The sequence below is a fragment of the Anas platyrhynchos genome, chromosome 3, assembly GCF_047663525.1.
Source record: "Anas platyrhynchos isolate ZD024472 breed Pekin duck chromosome 3, IASCAAS_PekinDuck_T2T, whole genome shotgun sequence".
Classification (NCBI taxonomy): Eukaryota; Metazoa; Chordata; class Aves; order Anseriformes; family Anatidae; genus Anas; species Anas platyrhynchos.
This window is the reverse complement of record NC_092589.1, coordinates 119425430-119448930: the sequence shown is the minus strand read 5'-3', so window position 1 is coordinate 119448930 and position 23501 is coordinate 119425430. Positions and strand designations below refer to the sequence as shown.

Below are 23501 nucleotides of genomic sequence, written 5' to 3'. Positions count from 1 at the left end.
ATGATTTGTAGGAACTCGGTGAGGAACTCCTACAGGAACACGATTAATTTTTGCCCTTTCCCTTCTGGTCCACTGGGAAAACTTAAAAAATATCTCCAGGGTGAGTGAAAATTCATGGCATATGATGCCACAGTGCCCTGGGAGGGGGCATGTGCAGGAGGAAGGTGTGTGATGTGGGGTCCCAGATGTGGACTCGAGTGTGTCTGGGCAGGAGAAGACACCGTGAGCCATGTACCAGCAACCTGGGGTGGGGGACAGAAGTGTGGGAGAGGCAGAGAGAAGCAAGGAGCAGGTGGAGGCATCAGCCAGGGCAGCACACCGTGATGGGGAGACACCAAAGGACACCAACAGCCACAAAGCAGCATCCCCAAAACAGCAGCTCCTGCCCTGACCCACGGGGACCACCTGGACCAGCTCCTTCTGTGCCCCATGTTCCCCCCATGCCTAGAGCCAGGATGTCCTGTAAGGATGGAGAAAGCTGCACAAAACCCCACACCTTTTCCTCCGAGGAGGTTTGTTTTCCTCCCTGCTGGCTGCATGTCACCGTTTTCCTCTCCGGGGTGAGAAGAAGCAGTAACTGGATCTGTCTGAGGGCGATGCCGGGGTGGGCACGCTGATAACACCCCCAGAAGAAAGCTGATCCTTGGAGAGCAGACAGCAGCTGGCTCCCCTTACCTGGCCAAGAAACAGAAGGACTAATACCGAGGGCTTTTGATACAGCTCGCCAGGATAAAACAGAGCTTCATTTCATCCTTTGTGCTCCAATTCGGATCTCTGCAGGGTTCGTGCCTGTAGTGAGCAGCTGCCCCCAGCAGGACTTGGGGACACCGAGGTGCTCACCGTTCCTGCTCGCCTGCAGACGATGATGTGCTGCAGGATTCGCTGCAGGAGCCTGCAGTGCCGGGAGCTTTCTGCTGCCAGAAATGCTGAAATATCACAGCCAGAACCTGCAGCATCATCGGCGTAGCAGCCAGGTCCCGGGGACACCACGAGGTTGCACCCAGGGGGTCTGTGTCCGACCCAGCGGAGCCCCGAGTGCACCCATAAAAATGTGGTTAAAGGCAAAAACAACCCTGCAAATGAAACCGTGTGCCTTTAACCCAGATAAAGTGTTTGCAAAATATTTCAGCTGATAGATCAAGAAGGATCTGATAGACCAGAAAAAGGGCCAAAAGCTCTGGAACTGCTTTATTTATTTTATTTTTATTTTTATTTTTATTTTTATTTTTATTTTTATTTTTATTTTTATTTTTATTTTTATTTTTATTTTTATTTTTATTTTTATTTTTATTTTTATTTTTATTTTTATTTTTATCTTTATCTTTATCTTTATTTTTTTATTTTTATTTTTATTATTTTCTTTTTTTTTTTTTTTTACTTTTATTTTTATTTTACTTTTATTTTTATTTTTATTAACAGTAAATTAAGTTATGCCTCTTCAGTTCAGAAGGGGAGATAACTTGTCTTAACTTTTGGTTAGCCCTGAAGTGGTCAGGGAGCTGGACCTGATCTTTGAACGTCCCTTCCAAGTGAACCATTTTATGCTATGCTGTGCTATAACAGATATCCATCAGGCTAAACCAGGGAGTTATTCATCACTTTTTCCAGCAGAAAAAAATGTGAAGGTTTAAAGGAAGACATCAAGAAGCAGGCTCAGGATGAAGTGAGCCTTCAGACAAAGCCAGCTGGGCTGTGGAGGGCTGAAGTTTACAGGCTCAAAACTGAATTTGGCATCTTCGTGGAATAAAAAACTATGCGAGTTTATTGAACACAAGGATTTTTTCCTCTGGGCCAGGAGCCTTAAGGTGGGCATTTTTCATGGGCCAGAAGATTGCTCACTGACCAGCAGGGTTTGACGAGCTTCCTGATGTGTCTGGGGTATCAGGATACATTGATTTTTCCTCCTGAGAGCCCAGACTCCCTACCCTTTCCAATCCATGGGCTGTCCTTTTTATTTATTATTTTATTTTATTTTATTTTATTTTTATTATTTTATTTTATTTTATTTTATTTTATTTTATTTTATTTTATTTTATTTTATTTTATTTTACTTACGATGCGTGCCCGGAGCTTGAAGCATCCTGAGGAGCCTTTTTCACCGCACAGCCAAAACGCAGCTTCCTCTGTCATCATCCTGCTGCAGCCACAGCTTCCCAAATCGCTCACCTCCTCATCTCCCCTCCACACCCTGGAAAATTAGCTTACCCCGTGGGTGTGTGCAATCATTCCTGTTTTGTTAATGGCTGGATAACCCGGAGAAATGTAGGACGCCCCAGCTGCTCCACCTCAGCAGCCTCCAGACACGAAAAGTTGCTTCGGTGAATTAACTTTATTTTTTTTATTTTTTTTTTTCCCCAAGCAAACTCTTGCAAAAATCCTCATTAAATATGAATGGGTTTTCATTCACCCTGGAAGACAAGCGGAATAGCAGAACGAGTGCCAGCCCTGTCTCGTGGAAACAGATCCTGTCGGGAAAGTCACTGGGGATGCGCTCACAGACCTGGTTGCCAAAGGTGCTGACGCGGATGCGCTCAGACTTGGCACGGTGTCTGACTCGGCGGCACAAAATATTTTGATTAAGAAATGAAAATGAAAATCTTGTCACGGCAGGTGCTGGGGGTGCCGTGCATGTGCTAAAATCCCAGCAGAGATTGGGGACGGGGACGTGTCACCAGGCAGAGCTGGGCGCATTGTGCAGCCGTGCGCAACTCCCTGCGGTGGCGAAATGGGGAAGGAGAAGGATGGATGGATGGATGGATGGGTGGGTGGATGGATGGATGAGTACAGAGAGGCTACCTGCATTCCCAAGGCTTTCCTGGGTTCAGAAACAAAAGGTTCCCAGGTTCCAGGAGCAGAATTTGCCCACGGAAGAAATGGTGTCCAAGGGCTGAGCCAGCAGGGAAAAAAGGAACAAGCCTTCATGGGCTGAAGGATGCTGTTGGCAGAACTAGACCAAGCTGCACAATCTTCAGATTTGTGCCTAATAACATCTCGGGCTTCAGTGCTACAGCCTTTGCTTTGAGGGAGCAAGGAATTCAGTGCTGGCAATGCCTGGCAGGGTTCTACCCAGTCAGTGAAATGCTCTGGGCACGGCTCGCAGAGGGATTCATGGAAAGCTGGCACGTGCCACGAGGGCAAAGAGCAAAGAGCAGCACGTGGTGGGATTTGCAGCGCTCCCAGACCGCCCCGATCCAGGGCTCCGAGCCCAGAATTGGGCTGGGTTGGTAACAGAAGAGGCTCCAGCAGTCTGATAAAATTACGAGCGACCCAGAAAAACTCCCTCTCGCTTTCCATCCGCAGAAATGCCAGAGGGAGGGAGCAGGGCACTCGATGAATTATGAAAGGCTCGGAAGTGAAAGGCGGCGCAGACGGGTGCTGAATATTTCATCCCCTCTGGCCGGGCTCTTGCTGGAGACGTGGGCTGGGAGGGGGCCAAGGAAGGGGACCACCACCCCAAGGCATCTTTCTGGCCCTTCCCAGAATTAAGCTGGGCTGAGCTCTGCTACCAGAGCCAGGGGTGCAGAGTCAGAGCACGCAAGGAGATGCAAAGACACGCAAAGAAAGTGGTGCAGGGACCCCTGCTTTTCTCCAGCCTCAATTAGAGGCACTCACGGGCAGCTTTTGGGTGTTTTTTGGCTGCAGCTCAGGCTGGGGGAGCAGAGAAGAGCTGGAGATGGGTGTGATGCTTTTCTCCTCTGGGCTTCGCTCTTCTCAAGCTGTTCCCCCTGGGGAACGCAGCAGATCCGTGTGTGAAACGCCTCCTGGAGATGTTTGCTCCTTGTTGGCCTCCTGGGCTCTTTCCCCACTCGCCCTGCGATGTGATCTGACAGCGCCAGACCCAAACACGCTCGCAGGCAGAGCTGCAGCCCAAGCACGAGGTTGCTCCTGGTGTGAGATTCCTTAAATTAAGGAAAAAAAAACACACCACAAGTGCTTTGTTGCTGGAGAAGCAGCAGCTGTGAGCCCTGGGCTGCGGGGGATCGGACGGGAAGCAGAGGTGCAGGTGGTGAGAGCTGGGCACGGGCACATCCCCCCCGCTTTTTGTAATCCACAACAAGCCAAGGCAGCTTGAAACCACTTCAGAGCGCTCTCCCCAGCTCCGTGGGAAGCAGAAATGCCCCGGGCTGAGGAGCTGCAGTCACATTTTGTTTTCATTGCCTTCACCAACCCGAGGGTGCTGGAGGGGATGGTGGAGGCAGCCGGAGCCCAGGGCAGGCTCTCCGGCTGCCCCCAGCTCATTTTGCATTTCCAGCCCTGCTGGTAAGGACTTTCTGAGAGTTCCCCATCCCTCTGGGGGTGTTTTTGCTTGCAGACACCTCTGCCACGTGCTCCAGCCCTGCACCTTAGGGCTGTGCAGCATCGCCAAGGGGCTGCATTTTGTGCCAGCGGGTAAAATGCAGAGAGATACAGACACATGCAGGAACACGAACAGCACAGTGAGCAGCCAGCCGAGCCTAAAAACCTTCACAAACAAACCTCCCTAGCAAGCAACCATACCAAAATATCCTGATTTTAGAGCTCAGGCCACAAGAGAAGCTCTCCAAAATGACTTTGAGCTGACCTCCAGCCAGCCAGGAGCAGGGGACAGCCCTCCAGCCCCCCAGCCTTGTTCAACTCTTGTTGAAACCTTTCCAAAGCAACAGAGAGCTGCCTCTCCTGCAAACAGCGAATCCCACTAATTAGCAAACCCCGAAGCCCAGGCTGGTACGGCGTTTTTCCCCTGATAAGCTCATCCCTGGGAAGACGCAGCTCTCGGTGGGAAGCGGTGCTGCATTATTCATGCGTGCAGCCACTGGAAACGCTCGGAGAAAAGGAGTTTTTGCTCAATCTGGTGTCTTTGGGGTGCACGGGGAGCTGGGGTGGGGAGGTGCAGGTCAGTGGTGCAAGGCAGCTCCATTTTCACCTTTTCAGGGCTTTTTCCGTGTCGGGAGCCACACGTTGATTCACAGCTGGCTCTTTCCTCGGGCTGACTCAACCCAGGCTGCGCAGGTCCCCCTGGTGCCGCGCCGGCACACGGAGAACATCAAGCCACGGCTCCTTGACAAGCCATGAGCCAGCGAATAAATAATGGGTTTTATTAGCGAGTTTCAGGCTCCTCTGCTCCCCGTGGCATCCTCTTGGGCTTTTAATTTAACGAGCAGGGCTGCTTTTGGTGCACGGGGCTGCGCTCCTGGCTGCGGGGTGCAAAGAGCTTGGGCAGGAGCCGCAAGGAGCAACGAGGTGCCTGCAGCCAGGGGGGTTCAGGTGCTGGTGTGATGCTCGGGGAGAAGGATCCACGGTGGTCAGAAGGTGTTTTATGCCCTAAATCAGCCTCGGTGTTTGTTGTATCCCTAAATCAGCCTTGGTGATCGCAGCAGCATCATAGGATAAAGGATAATATCAAAGGGTCCCAGGGTGGTTCGTGTTGGAGCATGAACTTTCCACGAGCTCTCCGTGCTCAAAGCAGGCTCAGCACCACCTCCAGCAACCAAAATCGTCCCGTTTTTCCCTTTCCCGTTAAAAATGTTGTCCTGGTGGGTGCTCGCCTGACCTTTCTCTGCCCCGTAGGCTCATCGGCACGTTCCGCATGGTCCTGCAGAAGGTGGTGGAGGAAGGGCACGTGGAGGTGACGGATACGCTCATAGACGACAACAACTCAGCCATCCAGGTGGGTCGCGGCTCTCCTTCCCTTATCCGACCCTGAAGTCCCACTCTTTGTGCCTCTCAGGGGAAATTTGGGATAAAAAAATGCCCGGTTTGGGTCTGCGCCCTTCATCCAGAGCCCCCCAGGTCCGGCTGATGCACCTCAAGGGAGCTGTTTGCCATGGAGACTGAGTTTTATGACACACATGGAAATCCAGCTACTTTTGATCTTCCTGTGTATCAAAATGCTGGTGTTTTGATTTAAAAAAATAAAAATAATAAAAATTCAGCCTTTCTGCCTGCTAGACACAACATTTTCCTGCCTCCATAAGCAGGTTCTGAGGCTCAGCACAAGGGAGCTCCATCAGCAGCGACAGGAGGTGACTTACGCTTTCTGGGGCTTGTTTTGGGCAGAAAAGCCACGTTCCTTTATTTCCCCTTTGTTTTTGGGATGGTTTAGCCCCAGGTCTAAGCTGGAGCTGGGAGGTGAGGGTGCAAGCTCACTTTTGGGGCTTTCATCAGGATTTCGGTCCCTTCTCCCGTGCAGTCTCCATGGCAACTCCAGGAGAGTCAAAACTCACAAATTTGTCTCCAAACCGCTGCTGCCGGGCTCCACTTCATCAAGAGGAGGAATTTGGGCTGCAGGAGCCCTGCAAAGAGAATCCAGAGGGCAACGCCTGGGGCATTTTGGTGACAAAACGCTGTTGGAAACCCAAAAGTGGCACAGATCCCACTGAGCAGCAGGGTCAGTGGGGGTGTGGTGTTGGCAGAAAACCCAGTTGGTGCTCCCAGGGGTGGGCATCACCTCTGAGATGCGAAGAAAAATGTTTTTTTTGGAAATGATGCTCTCCTCTTTACGTGTCTTCTCTCGCACAGGGACCCCCTGTGCTTTGGGACCCCCCTGTGCTGTGGGATCCTGAGTTTTGGGACCCCTGTGCTTGGGGACCCCTGTGCTGTGGGATCCTGTGCTGTGGGACTCCCAAGTTTTGGGACCCAAAAGACCCAAAAGCTGCAAAGCCAGGAGGGGTTTCGTGGTCGTGTAATATGGCCATCAACAAGGGGCTGTGGGACAGCTCAAAAATTATTGGTAGCTGGCTGGGGAGCAAATAAAATAAAAGATAAAGACAAAAAATTAAACTAAATTAATAAAATAAAATAAAATAAAATAAAATAAAATAAAATAAAATAAAATAAAATAAAATAAAATAAAATAAAATAAAATAAAATAAAATAAAATAAAATAAAATAAAATAAAATAAATAAGTAAAACAAAAATAAAGTAAAAACAAAAACCATACAAATAAAACCCAATACAAATACAAATCTTTTTAAATGTCCAGTGATGGACATTAAATGAGCCAGCAGTCCTTCGATGAACTATTCCACCGGGTAATTTTCTTTACCATTACAAGTCAGAGTTTCGTTTTCAGTGTGAATTTGGTTTCAGTTTATAACTATTATTTTCTCTCCGAACAAGTGACAATTTTATTCAGCCCCAAACCAAAATTGTTCATTTTATTGCACCCATCATTTCTAGTTTCTTTTTAAGGATTTTTTCAAACTTTAAAAAATAGTTTTAAAATAAGATTTCAAGAGAAAATGTCTCCTAGCAGCACTGAAGTGGCTTGAAAATATGAAAAATTATTATTTTCATATATCTCCCTCTCCTCTGTATTTGCTTTTTCAAGCCATTTGAAGCAGCTGGGTGGGGGCAGCACGGTGGGGCAAATCATTTTGATTGACTCAAATTTGCCTTTTTCCACGGAAAGAATAAAATCAGTCAAAACCTTCCATCCAGCTGGGCTCATTGAATGTCCTGAGTTCCTCCTGGCCACATCCTGCATTTCTTGGCCCTTCTCCCTCCCTTGGACACCAGCAGCGGGATATAAAGCCAGGTAGTTTTATATAAATTTAAAATTAAAATGAAATTATAAATATAAATATAAATATAAATATAAATATAAATATAAATATAAATATAAATGTAAATGTAAATGTAAATGTAAATGTAAATGTAAATGTAAATATAAATATAAATATAAATATAAATATAAATATAAATATAAATAATACAGGTGGTTCTCCTAAAAATACAGGAAAAGGAAGGTTTTCCATCACATTTTTCCTGCTCAGGGTTTGCCTCTCCAGCAGTCGCTGGCAGCTGATTCCTGATGGATACTAACCATGGGAAATTGTGTATGCCCTCCAAAAACACCCAAATTATCCTAGAATCGTAAAAATCAGAGAATATCCCCCATTTTAAGGGATCCATAAGGATCGTACTGGGAGGCAGCAGCTCGGCCACCCGATGCGGGGCAGCGCTGATCCTTTTGGGGTCCCTCTGCTGGGGACGTGTCCTCCCTCCTCAGGGCTCCTGCCACCACCCATCCCATCCCTGGGGTGACAAATTTTGGTGACATGGTGACAAATTCTCCTTTCTGCTAGAAAAAATCCCGTCCTCACGTCTAACACCAGTTGTCTTTGCATTGAGCTACCCAGTAGCTTCCTAGTGGAAGGTGAAGAAAGATTTGGGGTTCGGGTTTGGTTTAACCTCTGTGGCTGATGGTTCCATATTTGCCTTTCCTAAATTCTCCGTTTTTAGTGGAGACACTTTGCTGGCTGCTCCGACCAAAGCAGAGTTTTTGGGACTTTGGCCCTCAGGACAAGGCGTTGGTGGCTCACATCTTCGTCCAGGCCTTAAAACCCTGCAGGCCTTCCCCCAAAATGCCTCAAGCTCTGGATGAGAAGAGCTTTGGGGGACGTAAGGCAGCAGCTCCTCTTGCTTTTGGGATTTTTTGGGCCCTGCTTTTCTTGGTGCTGAGCCCATTTCCTCGTGCGTTGCAGACCAGCATCTCCATAGAGATCCGCTACCAGGCCCAGGACGGGACGGTGGGCACGTGGAGCGACAAGGAGTTCCTGGAGACCCCCGGACCCCACTCAGAGGGGGACAGCAGACCCCCTCTGGAGACCGACAGCCTCCTCCCTGGTCTTCGGCAGAGCTCGGACGTGTCCCCGGGGAAATCCAGCCAGCAGCCTGCCGACAGGAGCTTCAGGAGGTAATGGGGACAGTATGGTGGTGGCTGGGATGCCACCAAAGGGCAGCAGCATCCCCAGTACCCCATATGGGGGGATTCCCACCCCATAGCGCTCCTCTTCCTCCTCCCCAGCATCTGTGGGACCCACACCACAGCTGGAGGTGAGGATGGGACATATGGGGCCTTGTGTTGGTGCCATAAGGGCCTGGTGCTCCTACAGAGGCCTACAGCACAGAGCCAAGGCCTCCCACGAGCATTGGGATTTGGAGCATGTGGCAGATGTTTGGGTTATAAACGTGGTTAAATACAGATCTGAGGAGGGTCTGGCTGCTGGCAAACCCCTCGTATCGGGTGGGATTGGGGCTGGTTGATGAAGTGTGGGGTCCCGCACCTCCACCCCAGGGCAGGAGGCAGGTCCGGACCCCATAGTGGTGAGGATGCTTATGGGGTCTCAGTGCCACAGGGTCTCATGGTGAGGCCGGAGGAGACACCAGGGATGCTGATAAGCCCTGTTTTCTGCTTTGTCCCTCTAAATATCACCAAACTTAAACGAAATCTCCATCCCAAACCAGGAAAGGCGAGCCCTCTTTGGGTTCATGGCTCCACTCCAGTAGCTCCCGAACCCCGCTGGAAAAGCGGAGCCCTCAAAGCCCTGAATTTGCTTAAAATCTCGTGGAAATTGGTAACCAGTAGAGGAGGGGGGGAGCTGTGCATGGGGGGCACAGGGGATAATAACCCCCCAGGACCACACAGCCCCTGGCTGAGGGTCGCAGCCCAACCGCTTGCAAGGTGAATCTCGGAATAACCCTAGGAATTGGCCAATTTAAAAAAATATATATATTTGCACCAAAAATACTTGCAGCTCTGCCAGCTTGTGCACCCCCCACCCTGTGTTTTTGCAGTCGTGTGTGCCGGCAGTGTTTGTTTTCTGCCTGTGTTTAGCATTTTATTACGGCCATATAAGGGCAAAATTTCTTTTTCCCCACGTTGGGATTGAAGAAATATATTCCCAGTTGCCTGCATCGCTCGTAGGCACTTAATTAACTGTGTGAACTGGGCCGAAACCTGTGGATTTTCAGGCAAATGGGAGGCACGGGGCTTTGGGGAGGGGTCTTGGGGCACAGCCCTGCTTGCAGAGCCCCCTCGCAGGGTCCCATCCTGCCCCTACAGCTGGAGGTGGCTGAGCTGCCCCCGTGCTGGTGCAAAAGGACTTTTTGAGGCTGGTTTGCACCCATCCTTCCTACCGGGGAGCTGAAATGAACGCAGAGGTTTAGGAACAAGCAGCAGGGATGTGTGGGGCTTGAACACCACCACGGCAAATCCTGCCTGGCCCTGATCCTTTTGCTTCATTTCCCCCACAGCTCAGCAGGAGGGTGAGCAGCTCTCGGGGGTCACAGCCTGGCAAAAGCCTCCGAAACTTGGCAGCATTTTTTCCTTGATATCCACAACGTTTTCCAAAAAAAAAATCTCATCCGCAGGGCTCACCCGGAGCTCCTGCTGCAGCTCCTTCCCTGGGCATCCCAGGAGCAGGCAGTCACCACAAAATTGCAAAGCGTGCTCTAATCACTGCCCCAAGCAAGATATCACGAAGATAAGTGCACGAGGGTGGCCCCGGGCTTCTCCTGCTGCCTTTTTCCCAAGGAGAAAAGGGGATGGAGAAGATTTGTCCCGCAGCAGGAGCACAGGGGGCTTCGGTCCCCCCGTGGCCATCAATATCAGCCCCAATACGAACGCCAGGGAGGAAAAGGGCCTCATTTTTCCCATCTCACCACCCCCCGCAGGATGGAAGAGGACGAGATGTATTACCACAGCGAAGACGAGCTCCTGGGCGAGGGGGACACCCTCAGCCAGGGCTCCCTCAGCACGAGGTAGGGAGGCAGCCAGCACCCAGCGGTGCTGGTGGCCATGGGGTGTGCAAGTGCTAATTTGCTCCTGCCGTGTCCCCGAGGATGTCCCGCAAGCTTTGCAGCTGGATTCCCACTTCTCAGTTGCAGGAGAGCTGCAGCAGCATCCTTGGAAAAGGATGCTCGGAATTGAAAAAGCATCCTTGGAAAGGATGCTCGGGGGCTGGGATGCAGGAGGAAAGGCTGTGGGGCGCTGCCTCGCCTGGGAAGCCTCTCCTCCTCCACATTTGTCCCCAAAACCTGAGACCAGAGAAGGGACAAGCTCCCTGTGATGTGTGTTTCTGTTTGCAGTGTTTTTTTCTTGCCGTGCAGTGCTGTGGTTTGTTCCCCACCGTGCCCAGAAAGGGTTCGGGGAGGAGATGCAGCAAAGAGGTAAAACCCAGGCACCAAGCTGACACCATGGTCCAGCCCCACAGGGCAGATTTGGGATTATTTCCCATCCAAAACCTTTCTTTGGATGGGGAAGATCAGGATGGGTGCGATGTGTGCCAGGCAGTTTGTCTTCAAAGGCAGGCAGCGTGCCCTTGCACCATTAATCTGGCAGTGCAGGGGTACGTGGCAGCGGCTCGTTGGGGACATTATTTTGTTTTTCAGCCAATTCCCTTTTTTGAGAAGGTGCAGGAGGGGAGAACAAACGGGTCTGAAAGGGGAAGAGCAGCAGCAGCAACCAGGAGCACATAAATAGTGCCGTGCTTGCTAGGAATTTGCCAGCTGGGACCAAGGGAGCTGCCTGCAGCTCAGCCCCGCAGGCAAATTCCTCCATCAGGTGCTCCAGGTCCCTCCTCCACCACCAGAGGAACGACTGCCGTTCCCAAAAGATGCTCATGAAAGAGGAACAATCTTATATTCTGGACAAAAACAGCTTTGTCCCCAAACCCACCAGCCCCTGAGGCTGAATTCCTGCAGCTGGGCACAGGAGCTCGGAGGTGGGTGCGGGTGGATGGGAAGGGGTGGCCAACATCAGGGTTGGCCCTAAAAAAAATAATCCTAAAATACTGCCCCCAGATGTGGCTTCTTTATGGCTTAGCCCCTGCCTGATGGATCCCCTGGGAGCCTGGGCTCATCCTCTGCTTGCACACATGGCTGGAGGCAGGTGTAGGGTCCCCGTGTTCCCCCTGGAAATGGGGATCCCACCCCAATGATTGCAGGTTTTTTTTTTTTTAAATGATTGTTGTGTTTTTTGTTTTTTGTTTTTTTGTTTTTTTTTTTGCCTTTGTGTTGCTGCTTTTTTTTTTTTGGGTGGCAAGCTGGAGACAAGCCAAACAGAAGCCAGCTGCCACCCCAGCCAAAAAAAAATCCCCCATCAATCCCCAGCTCTCTTTGAGCAAATTCACCCCAAGCAGAAGGGCGGAGGGGAGGAAGGAGGTCGGCACGGAGGGGACCAGTTCAGCTCCACCAGTTCGACCAGTCTCAGCCCCAGAAACCAGTCTGCGGGGGCACAGAGCGTGCTGGGGCTGCAGGGACCGGTGTGAGGCTCGGCTCAGACTGGTTGTGGGTCCCCAGGCATGCGTGGAGTGCTCTGCTGTGGTGCTGTGCTCTGAGGTTATCCTGTCCTGGCACAAATCATCCCTTTTTAAAAACTCTGGCACAACAGAGGAGCCCTCTGACTTCTTATCACAATTTTTCCACCCTCTCTCTGTAAACGCCCCAGCCTTGGAGACGACGCAGAAGAAGATCAGCACCTTAGGTAAATACCCCCAGCAGACCACAACCCTGAAATCCTGCCCTTATCCCGCTGAGACACGCTCAAAGTCTTGCTCTCCAGAGGCCAATTCCTTAAATCCAGGCCAAAATGTCAAAACCTGGGGGCGCTGCCCAAATTTCGGTGGGATGGGGCTGTGCGCGCATCGCCTCTGCCCACCGCCTTGAACCCGAGCCCCCGCCACGCACCACCTGATAGCTGCTGGCCTTGAAATATTGATGGGCAGCACGGAGCCCTCAGCCGAAAGCAATCTGGGCACGGTGAATTATTGATCGTGCCTTTTTTTTGTCCGTGCCCAGCGGACCCAAACCGTGCCCGCTTGGGTTCAGCTCTCTGCCCTTCACTAATTACCCCCACGGCTCGTTTGATCCAAAGCTGGCGTCGCCGCCAAGCTCTGGGGTTGGATTTGGTGATGGAAACCATTTGGGCACACACGTCTGTGGTGTTGCACGTTGCCTCCATCAGCACAATTGGGCAACCTGGGTCCTTTTTTGTCCTGAGAAAAGGCAACGAAACCATCTCCCAAAAACCATCCAGCACATCCAGCAGCAGCAACCAGCAGCTGGGCTGGAGAAGCCTGGAAGGCACTGACCAGGTCGTCGTGTGCCCTGCTGCTGGTGGGATGCTTCAAGAAACCTGACGGTTTGGTTTTTTGGTTGTTTTTCTCTCTTTTTGGTGCCTCGCTCAGGATTAAGTTCAACGACGGATACAAGTCAGTAGCAAGGTACCAAAACGTTGTGGCTGGTGGGGGGTCGCCCTCATCCTGGCCCATCCTGGTCATAAAATTAGGGAATCCTGTGATGGTTTGGGTTGGAAGGGACCTTAAAAAACATTTAGTGCCAAGCCCTGCCCTGATGCAGGAGGAGATGCAGGAGGAGGTCTGTGCTTTGCTGCTGGGGGAGGTGGAGAGGATGCAGAATTTGGGATAGGATCACTGTCCTGCTGCCAGGACGGTGCCTCCTCGCTGCCTGGCCATGAAGTTCTGGTCAAGACCAGAGCAAGACCAACCTCAGCATCATCTCCAGGAGATCCTCCTGGGGTGGGGATGGCAGCTGGTGTTCCTTTCCCCTATTTTGGTGGGCTCCCGTGGGCTGTGGGAGGGTTCATCTGCTTGGGGGGTTGGTTCTTCCTCACGTTCATCCTCCTGGCTGTGTCTCTTCCAAACAGCGAAGACCCCGAAGACCTCAGGTACCAGGGATGGTTTTCCTTCTTGTCTCAGGCCCTTTGGGCATGCTGTGTGCATGCAGGTGGTGTGTGTTGGCATATCCCTGCACGGTGTTTGGCCCCAAAGAAGGATCCTAATTTCTTCCTGCCCTCTTCTTACTGGGGGGCAGAGCTTTCTTGTGCTCGCCCCAATCCCTCCTCCCCAAAGGGCAGGGCTTTGGGGTTGGTCTATTCTCCCCTATGATCAACAAGGACATCCTTTTACTTGGTAGCCTTCTGAAGGAGCTTGGAGGATTGAATTTATCTGTCTGCCTAGCTCTCAGTCCATCCATCCACCCACACATCCATCCATCCATCCATCCATCCATCCATCCATCCATCCATCCATCCATCCATCCATCCACCCATCCACCCATCCATCCACCCCAATACAGTTCTTACTAGCCACCACCCCATCCTAACGTTATTTTCTCCATCTGTCCATTGATCCATCTCAATAAAATCCATCCGTCTCATTGAATTCCTTTCCATTCATCTGTCAGTGCAATTCTTTCCATTCATCCCTCCATCCGTCCACTTCCATATAGGTCTGTCTCTCTGTCCATCTATCCCAGTGCCATTCCATCCTTCCTCTTTTCTTTTCTTTTCTTTTCTTTTCTTTTCTTTTCTTTTCTTTTCTTTTCTTTTCTTTTCTTTTCTTTTCTTTTCTTTTCTTTTCTTTTCTTTTCTTTTCTTTTCTTTTCTTTTCTTTTCTTTTCTTTTCTTTTCTTCTCTTCTCTTCTCTTCTCTTCTCTTCTCTTCTCTTCTCTTCTCTTCTCTTCTCTTTTCTTCTCTTTTCTTCTCTTTTCTTCTCTTCTCTTTTCTTCTCTTTTCTTCTCTTTTCTTCTCTTTTCTTCTCTTTTCTTTTCTTTTCTTTTCTTTTCTTTTCTTTTCTTTTCTTTTCTTTTCTTTTCTTTTCTTTTCTTTTCTTTTCTTTTCTTTTCTTTTCTTTTCTTTTTTCTTTTCTTTTCTTTTCTTTTCTTTTCTTTTCTTTTCTTTTCTTTTCTTTTCTTTTCTTTTCTTTTCTTTTCTTTTCTTTTCTTTTCTTTTCTTTTCTTTTCTTTTCTTTTCTTTTCTTTTCCTCTTCTCTTCTCTTCTCTTCTCTTCTCTTCTCTTCTCTTCTCTTCTCTTCTCTTCTCTTCTCTTCTCTTCTCTTCTCTTCTCTTCTCTTCTCTTCTCTTCTCTTCTCTTCTCTTCTCTTCTCTTCTCTTCTCTTCTCTTCTCTTCTCTTCTCTTCTCTTCTCTTCTCTTCTCTTCTCTTCTCTTCTCTTCTCTTCTCTTCTCTTCTCTTCTCTTCTCTTCCTTCATCCATCCCTTCATCCACCCATCCACCCATCCATCATCCATCCATCCCATTCCCATCTCCTTTTCCTCTGGCACGCGTGTGAGCTGGGCTTTTTCGGTGCTTTCTGCATGCTGCTGAGCAAGATTTTGAGGGCAGAAGGTTGGTGCAAGTTTTGTCACCACATCAGGACAGATCTCACCTGAACTTTGTGGTTGCAGAGCTAAGGCTAAGGGCAGAGAGAAGAGACACCTCGTGTTGCCATTCAGGTACCTGACTCGTGATTTAAATCCTCTCCACCCCGGGCAGATTTACAACGCAGATGGCCCAGCCGAGCTGTTGCCATCAGCGTTTGCTTTTTTTGGATTTCCTCGGCTGCCCCCCAGCTCCAGGCTGACCCCTGCCCGTGCTGGGCTGAGCAGGAGAGCCCCGCTCCTCCTGCACCTAATTTTTTGGGTGAGAAAAGATGTCCATGGCCACAGCTGGGGAGCTGCAGGAGGAAAAACTGCTTTATTAGGCTGGCTGGAGCTCCTGAAACACACTGAAATTCGTTTGCTTTTTGTTCCCCCGATGCCCGGCCACCGGCTCCAGCAAAGGCAGAGAGAAGACGAAGGAGCACAAGTAGGTTTGCTTTCTCCACTCCTTCTCCTCCTCCTCGTTTCCAGCTGTTTTAGCTCACCTTGGGGCTGGCCTGGTACCTTCTGTGCTCTCCCCTTCCCTAAATCTGAAAATCTGAGCCTCTCGGGTCCGGAGGAGCTCAGGTCTCTTGGATATTTGGGGCAGGAGAGGGGTTTGGCACGGGTTATCAGCCAACAAGACCTGGCACCAGCTTTACAGTCCTGAAGGCAGACAGGAGAAGAGGTGGGAAGAAAAATCACTGCCCTGGATAGCCCGGTCCTTGCTGGTCGCCCTCCCAGGCTGGGTGGAAAGGGGAGAAAAGGGATGGGGATGGGGTTGGGGTTTGGGATAGGGTCTCCAGCACAGCCTGGGCTGGAGGATGGGGCACACATGGGGTCAGAACCTACTTTATGGACAAAATTCCTGCAGAGAAACGAGCCGTGACAGCCCCGCTCTCTTTCCCTGCTCTCAGTTCCCCAGTAAAAAGCAATGATTTGAGTGTCCTACCCTGAATAATTAACCTCTCCTTGGAGCTGCAAAACTCTGGATGTGCCTTCCTCCACCGAATCAAGACAATTCATCAGCTCAAACCCTTGTTAGGCACCCGAAAATCTGCGGGAAGCACACGGTGGGAGGCTGGGTGGATGCTCTGGTGTCTAATACGGGGCGAAGCTCGCTCGGAGACACCAAACCAGGCTGCAGCGGGCCAGTAGCTGGCACGATTTTGGAGGGTGCCCAAATTTGGAGGGTGCTGCAGGAGGCTCCAGCCAGGCAGTGGCAGAGGGGGTTGTGGCACAGCCTGTGCTGGCATCTCAGGTTCACAGCTCATGCAATATTCATGCGGGGACGGTGTCAGCTCTCCGCCGGCTCCTGCCGCCTCCCCTGCGTGTTTTAGCCCGGCAGGAGCCACAGAGGGGCTGGCACGGCCTTTCCTTAACGCTGCCAAAACCCTGCTGTGCCCAAAAAGGTGGATTTTGGGCAGGGTGCCCATCCCTGCTCGGCCCTGACCTGCTCGTGGGGCACGAGGGGGTGGCCGTCCTGCCGTAGATGTTGGTGGATCTCCCGTCTCGGAGGAGCTCTTCCCGTGTCTCCTGACGGCCAGCGGGTGAAGGTAGTGCCCCCGCGGGATGGGGAGGGGATGGGGGCAGCGATTGGGGACCTGTCGGTGCTCATCTGGTTTGGAGAAGGTGACCGAGGGGGTTTGGGATGGGGTCGGAGCTGCTGGGGGGGGGTTACCTGGGTGCCTGCCCCCAGAGCACTTGGGATGGCTTCCTCCTGGTCCTTTGCTTCTTCCCTTCTTGATATTTGCCAAAACCCACCCGAATCCACTCCCTTTTGTGGTTTTTGGTTTTCCTCGGTGGTTGTTTCCTAAATACTCATCCCCCTGGGGCTGCAGTGCCCGGGGGAACACCAGGAGGGGCAGGGCGAGGGAAGAAGGGGGGGCTGAGCCCAGCATGGGGACGTGGCCGGGTGCCCTCTGAACCCTGCTCTGGGGCTCAGGCTCATCTCACAGGTGGGCTAGAGGCTCTCAGGATATCTATTTCCCATTTCTGGGGCCTTTTCATGGGATCCTGGAATGGTTTGGGTTGGAAGGGACCTTAAAGACCACCCCCTTTCCATGGGCAGGGACACCTCCCACCACACCAGGCTGCCCAAAACCTCTTCCCACCTGGCCTTGAGCACCTCCAGGGCCACCAACCTGACCCAGTCCCATCCCTAAATCATATCCCCTAGTGCATTTTCAGCTGATTCTCGAGGCTAAAAATCTGCGTTCCCTCCAGCCAGGGTGCAACTCTGAAGCTCCCAACTCTTTGCAAACAGCAGCACGGATTTGCACCCAAATAAGAGTGAAAAAATCTTCATGGAAATGCCTGAAAATCCGTTGTTGCCTTCAGCAATCTCTGACCCTTGGTTCAATCTGTATTTTAGAGCAGCCCGGTGTTGTGATAATCCTGTCGTGTGCTGAGCGCTGCATTTTGGGGGCATTTTATGTCACCCTATTTTATGACTGCTCAGAGCATTTGCTGCTGTAGCAGAGCAAGCCAGGGACTAGAAATTAAATTCATTTAAATGGTCATTTAAATAGATTAAATTCATTAAAACGGTAAATTTAATGAATTAAATTCATTAAAATGGGGAGAGCTGAGGACACACCCCAGGATGCATCCATTTAAAAAAAACACTTGAATTTTGTCCCGTTTCCTTCTGAACTGGACGAGGTGTAAATGGAGGCTAACAACAAAGTGAATTTTCAGCTCCAGCAGCCAAATATTTTCTCTCAGACTCCCGAGATGTCTCTGTTGAAATGGGGAAGTAAAAACAGGGTCTGGGTGCCCGAAGCGCTTGTGGTTGCATCCCACCGCAGCGTTTGGAGCCAGGGGGAGTTTTCCTCCTGATGCTTGGCTTAAAAGGATTAACATTTTTGGAAAGCAACCGGCAGGCAATTTGCAAACCTTTGCCCATCCAGCCCAAACCCTCCCGAGTGAATCTGACCCCATCCCAAAAAGCAACTGGGATCCCCTACCCTGGCCCCCTGCAAGCGAGGGGAACCTACACAGCTTTGCAGCATCCCTAGTCAAAGACATTACTGATTTTTCACACCGAGGTGGCTAGAATTGGTAATTTTTAGTGAACTATTTATTATTTTTTTTTAGGTAATTGCCCTAGGGAGCAATCGCACGGGGGTCAGGAGAGGAAAGGAGCAGCAGGGGCAAGCAGAGAACAGGGCCATGGGGCAGGAGGAAGGGTTTGCTGGTGCTGCTGTGCTCCAGCCTCGAGTTTTATCCCAGTTTGGGGCATTCCTGAGAAAATATGAGGCCCGAAAATCACAGGCAGTGAATTTATGGGGACTTTGGTGTCCTGGCCCTTGTTTGCAGCTGTCCGTGTCTGCTCTTTCGGCTGACTTTCCTCTCTTGCTTTGACCCGTGGAAAGCTCCTACATTTCTCACACCCAAATTCAGGACAACTGCACTGAAAACACATGACTCAATTTTATTTTTATTTTTTATTTTTTCCATTTCAGAGCTGGGAAAGGAGTTTTTTCAGCCATGAAGCTTGGCAAGGCGCGTCCCACAAAGGATGACCATCGGAAGCAAGGTAGGTGCCGGGAGGGGAGCGTTCCCCGCTCCTGTGCTGCTTTTCCAGCATCTCCCACACCCCAAAAAAGCTCCTGAGAGACCCCACGAGGGGCTCACATTGGGCACAGCCCATCCATAACTCAGTTATGGAGTGCTTGGTGCAGAGAGAAGAGATCTCCATGGGGAAATGGGTGGTGGGACCTGATGGAGAGACTTCCCCCATGAAGCCTTCACCGGACAGCAATGTGCAACTGTGGTGAAAAGCCTGGAGGTTGGGCATGCAGCCTCCAGCTTTTTTGGGGGGATAATTCACAGACGTGACGATGCCAAGCACAGTTTTGCCCTTGCGCCTTGGTGCTTGCACAGGCATCAGACAAAGGACGGGCTCAGCCTCCACGGGGGCACCTGAAACCAGACGCCTTCCCGGAGACACACGGGGGGCAGCGGTCGGAAATTCCTTGCTGTTTCCATCCAGATCGAAGATTGGGTTTCAACGGCAAAGAGTCGGGGCAGTGCCTTCTTGTGGGGAAGGAGGAAGGGACCTTAAAGCCCCCACCCCATTGCCATCCCCTGCCATGGCCCTTGGGCACTGCCAGAGATGGGGCACCCCCAAGGCAACCTGTTCCAGTGCCTCACCACCCCCTAATCGATGAATTTCCTCCAAATACCTCATCTAAATCTCCCGTCCTTTATTTTAAAACCATTTTCCTTGCTCCTGGAGCGAGCTGGGGGCCTGCCTAGGCTGGGAAAGGGGCTGGAAACCTGCACCCCAGGAGCAATGTTGCTCCGGTGTTGTTTTACCCCTTGCACTCGGGGCTGTTTCTCATTTTTCATTTTTTTCCAAAGCTTGCTGCCCTCACAAAGCCGTACACAACACGTTCCCCGGGTGGAATAAAACACCACGTGAGGCAAACCTCCTTTTTTTAATCCTTTTCGGACCGGGCTGCCCGTGAGCCGACCCGGCGCCCGTTGTTCTTTGCGTTATCGGGGGGAGGTCGATGGGACGTATTGGTTACCTTCCTCGGCACCTTTAATTATTCACCGAGTGGAAACAACGAGAGGCATTCCTTTGTCTCCCTGTGCCTATGCAGATGAACCCGCCGTTTTGGAGGCAGAAGACCTGGACCGAAAAGCCATGAGGCTCGGGGGGGGGCTGGACCCGGACACCATCTCCTTGGCCTCCGTCACAGCCGTGACCACCAATGTCTCGAATAAAAGGTGAGGGCCAATGGGAGCTTGTGCAAGCAGCGGGGGCTCGCTGGCACATGGGGGGGTAAAGGAAAAATCATGTCATCCCATACATTTTTGGAAATGTCCCACAAAATGTGCCGCGGTGGCTTGCAGCCCCGGGGGCAGAGCATGGGCAGCCCTACAATCTGCAGGGAAAACCCTCACATTGAAGGGTTTTCCCTGCAGATTTTAGGGCTGCCCATGCTCTGTCCCATCCGGCAGAAAGTCCACTGACTGATGGTTCCCTCTGCTCCCCCCCCCCCCAAAAAGGTCCAAGCCCGACATCAAAATGGAGCCGAGCGCTGGGAGGCCGATGGATTACCAGGTAGGCGATGGCTCTCGGAGGGGAAGATGCTCAACAGGAGGCTTTTAGGAGAGGAAGAGGCAGACCGAGAGCTTTTATTTGAACCTCCTCAGACCACAAATTTCAGCAGTGTCACTGCTCGAGGAGCAGGAGCTCCTCACCCCAGCAGGTCCCCCTTGGCTCGTGGGGCGGCTCGGGGACCAGGAGGACGCGCTCTGCATTAAGCCACTTGCTGGTGTGGCTCCCCATCCTGAATCCAATCATCCAATCGGCCCAGAAAGCCCAAATTAACCCATAATAGCAGCAACCCACCTCCAAAGCATTTCTCTTACTTCCCAAGAGCTTTCATCCTGCTGGTTCATACTGAAGACTGTTAGCAGCCAAAAAATCACTGTATTTCCTCGGGTAGGTTGGGACATGGCTGCTGCTCTCTTCTTCAGCTCCATTCCTGCCACTTTAACCCAGCACACGAAGAACCACACATTTGGCTTCTCCAGGCTCATATGAGCCATATTGCTCCCATTTTTTTCCCCATTTGGAGCCGGCGTGACTCATAAGTTGGTTTCTCTCCTCATTTTCACCGAGGCGTGCCGAGTCGGCAGCAATTTCGCTTTATGTCCTCGGCACAGCAACACCTTCCTGGGGACACCTCGGAAGGATGCAAAGAAAGATTTTTGTGAGAGATTTATTGCCGAGCATTGCCAGATCCGCTTGTGAGACCAAACAGGAGCAGGATGTACGTGGAGGAGGTTTAATTAGACTCATAATGAACCTAGACCGAACAGCGAGGCTTTCGGGCACTGAGTGTGCTCGGTTCAGGAGAGGTGCAACCAGAACTTAAAAAGGGGGAAGGAATTGCAGCCAAAAGACAGAAGGGACACAAATTCTGGTTATTTCAGCACTGCCAGGAGAGGATTGTGCCTTGCCCTCCTCCTCCTCCGTTACCCTTTCTCCTTGCAGGAGCACTGCACCCTCTGTATTTTCTAGCAGAAGCACCTTAGGCCAGCTGGGTGTCACCAACCAAGCTTCTCCTCCCCAAATCCCCCAGAATTTATTATTTTGTGGGAAGCAAACCCATGCTCCATGCTCTGGGGTTGAAGGATCAGGGATGCCCTGGGTCTCCTGCTCTCACCACCTCGCAGCTCTCGGGCTTGTTTGAGCAGCTCGGTGTCCTTGGTGTGAGAAAGAAACCCCAAAACTGCCAACATTGTGATGAAAACGCTTCAAAACCAAAAGCCAGGCGGAGATGGGAGTCCAGGAGCAGCATCTGATGGGGGAAAGCCCCACGAATCCCTCTCCGCAGGTCAGCATCACCATCATCGAGGCCCGGCAGCTGGTGGGGCTCAACATGGACCCCGTGGTCTGCGTGGAGGTCGGAGAGGAAAAGAAATACACGTCCATGAAGGAATCCACCAACTGCCCCTACTACAACGAGGTGGGTCTGTCTGACCCACCATTTCTTTCCTGGCAGACTGAGCACCGTAATGCTGTCTTTCTTCCCCAAAAGATTTATTCTCCTGCCCTCACGCCTGCCCTTTCCCTTTCAGTACTTCGTCTTCGATTTCCACGTGCCCCCAGACGTCATGTTCGACAAGATCATCAAGCTCTCCGTGAGTGAGCGTGGTGGCGTTGTCCTTTTTACCAGGTTTTAAAGAAAACGACCCCGTTTTGCTGATGCACTGGGAATGGATGTAAGGTCCCTGACAGGGGCCGAGGTGTTCGGTCCTATGAACCTCACCCTGGTCCCTCTCTGCCACTCGCCTTCAATTGCTGGGGCCACACAGCCCTCCGTGGCTGACTGGGGGTGTTTTAGCTCACTAATGAGGAGCCCCCACATCCATCCCATGCACAGACCGGCTCTACAATTTCTCCCACAACAGGAATTAATTAGGGCACCGATTTTGATCATCCTAAAGACCTTTCAGGTAAATGTCCTGGTGTCCTGTTGCCATAGTGGCTGGAAAACTGCACCTTGGTGCAAAAAAAAATGAATTTCTTTTTATTGTTTCTATTCAATCCAAATAATACAGGCTTGCAAGACTGCTAAGCAAGAGCTGCCAGCTCTGCCTCTTAGGGTCCTAGTACAGACTAAGGTCCTGCACCGAGCGAGGAAAATGCATCAGCTCCTTTCCTGCCCGACATTAAACATCTGGAAAATGCCAGGGTATGGGCAAATCTCTGATTTGTTTTCCCCTTGATTTCCAGGTGATCCACTCGAAAAACCTCCTGCGCAGCGGGACTTTGGTAGGCTCCTTCAAGATGGATGTTGGAACCGTTTACACCCAGCCGGGTACGTGACCGTGATGTGGGACCACCGTGCATGCCTGAGCCCCTGAATAAACACCTTTACAAGGCAGGCACTGCTCCCCTGGGTGATGCCAATCTCACTTAATTAGTGTCCCAGACATAAGTTTCTGCCTAAAAAGCCCATTTCCTGAATCAGGGAATCGCGTTGAGTCCTGCCTGGGGGGGCTGACAAAGCAAATACACACCCAGGGGACCTGCTCTGATCATTGCCCCTCTGAGGGCTCCGTGCTCGCAGCATGCCAGAGCTGAACACATCAGCATCCCTTTGGAAAAGATAGCTCCAAAATCACTGCATGAGGATGAAATCTGTCAAAGGCACGTTAGGTCTTAATGACTTCGAGGCTACATCCCTCTTCAGACAGTTTATCCCATCGTTTCTCTGTTTTTAACACGAGACAGATCTTTTAATTATTTTTTGGGGAGTTTCAGCCCAAATTCCTGCTGTGCTCCGTTCCGACAGTGACTGTCTTGTCCCCTGGCTTCCAGAGCACCAGTTCTACCACAAGTGGGCCATCCTGTCCGACCCCGAGGACCTCACCGCCGGGCTGAAGGGGTACCTGAAGTGTGACATCGCCGTCGTAGGCAAGGGTGACAACATCAAGACTCCTCACAAAGCCAACGAGACAGAGGAGGACGATATCGAAGGGTAAGGATTTGCAGAGCCAGCTTCACACAGCCTTTCTTGGGAAAAAGGCACTTTTCGTGCCTCTTTACCTTGGGTTGTATGAGGACAGAAGGATTTCCAAATCACCCCTCTTATGCCCATGCTCACCTTGTGCAATGAAACCAGAGGGACCGAATAAGCTGATTTTTCAGAGAGAAAATAGGACCCTGCCACCCTACAGACCCTCTAAAAGAGGCTGTGGAAGGAAAAGAAAAAACAAAACCAAAAAAAAAAAAAAAAAAACCTACAAAAAAACACCAAACCAAACAACCCCCCCCCCCCCCCCAAAAAAAAAAAAAAAAAAAATTCATGTCACTTTGTCTTGGACAGCTCCAGCAATTCCTCTAGAAATTATTTTGTCCACATCATCCCCCACGGCTCTCATTTCTTCTTCCAGAAGAGGAAAAAATCTGCCAATAAAAGGCATTTGGTGGAGTTCAGGTCTCACCCCAAAATGATCACCCCTTCTACCGTGATAAAGGCTCTTCTAACATCCCTTTAATATGGTCTGCTTTAGATATCTAAATTAAATGAGTTAATTAAATGAATTAAC

The 23501-nt window shown here is 50.8% G+C and overlaps 1 protein-coding gene across 7 annotated transcripts in view; it reads left to right on the top strand.

The window, feature by feature from the left end:
- The window catches only part of OTOF (otoferlin), a 53732-nt gene that overhangs the window by 9092 nt on the left and 21139 nt on the right, over positions 1-23501 (top strand). For 6 of the 7 annotated variants that reach the window (XM_072036606.1, XM_027455474.3, XM_072036607.1 and 3 more), the window contains exons 4-12: positions 5548-5647; positions 8467-8678; positions 18389-18462; positions 19535-19661; positions 19944-19998; positions 21281-21412; positions 21525-21587; positions 22183-22267; positions 22771-22930. In XM_072036606.1, the coding sequence (XP_071892707.1) occupies positions 5548-5647; positions 8467-8678; positions 18389-18462; positions 19535-19661; positions 19944-19998; positions 21281-21412; positions 21525-21587; positions 22183-22267; positions 22771-22930 (1008 nt within the window). Of the gene's footprint in view, positions 1-5547; positions 5648-8466; positions 8679-16227; positions 16478-18388; positions 18463-19534; positions 19662-19943; positions 19999-21280; positions 21413-21524; positions 21588-22182; positions 22268-22770; positions 22931-23501 lie in introns of those variants that run through there. The other variant, XM_038177657.2, reaches the window with a different exon arrangement.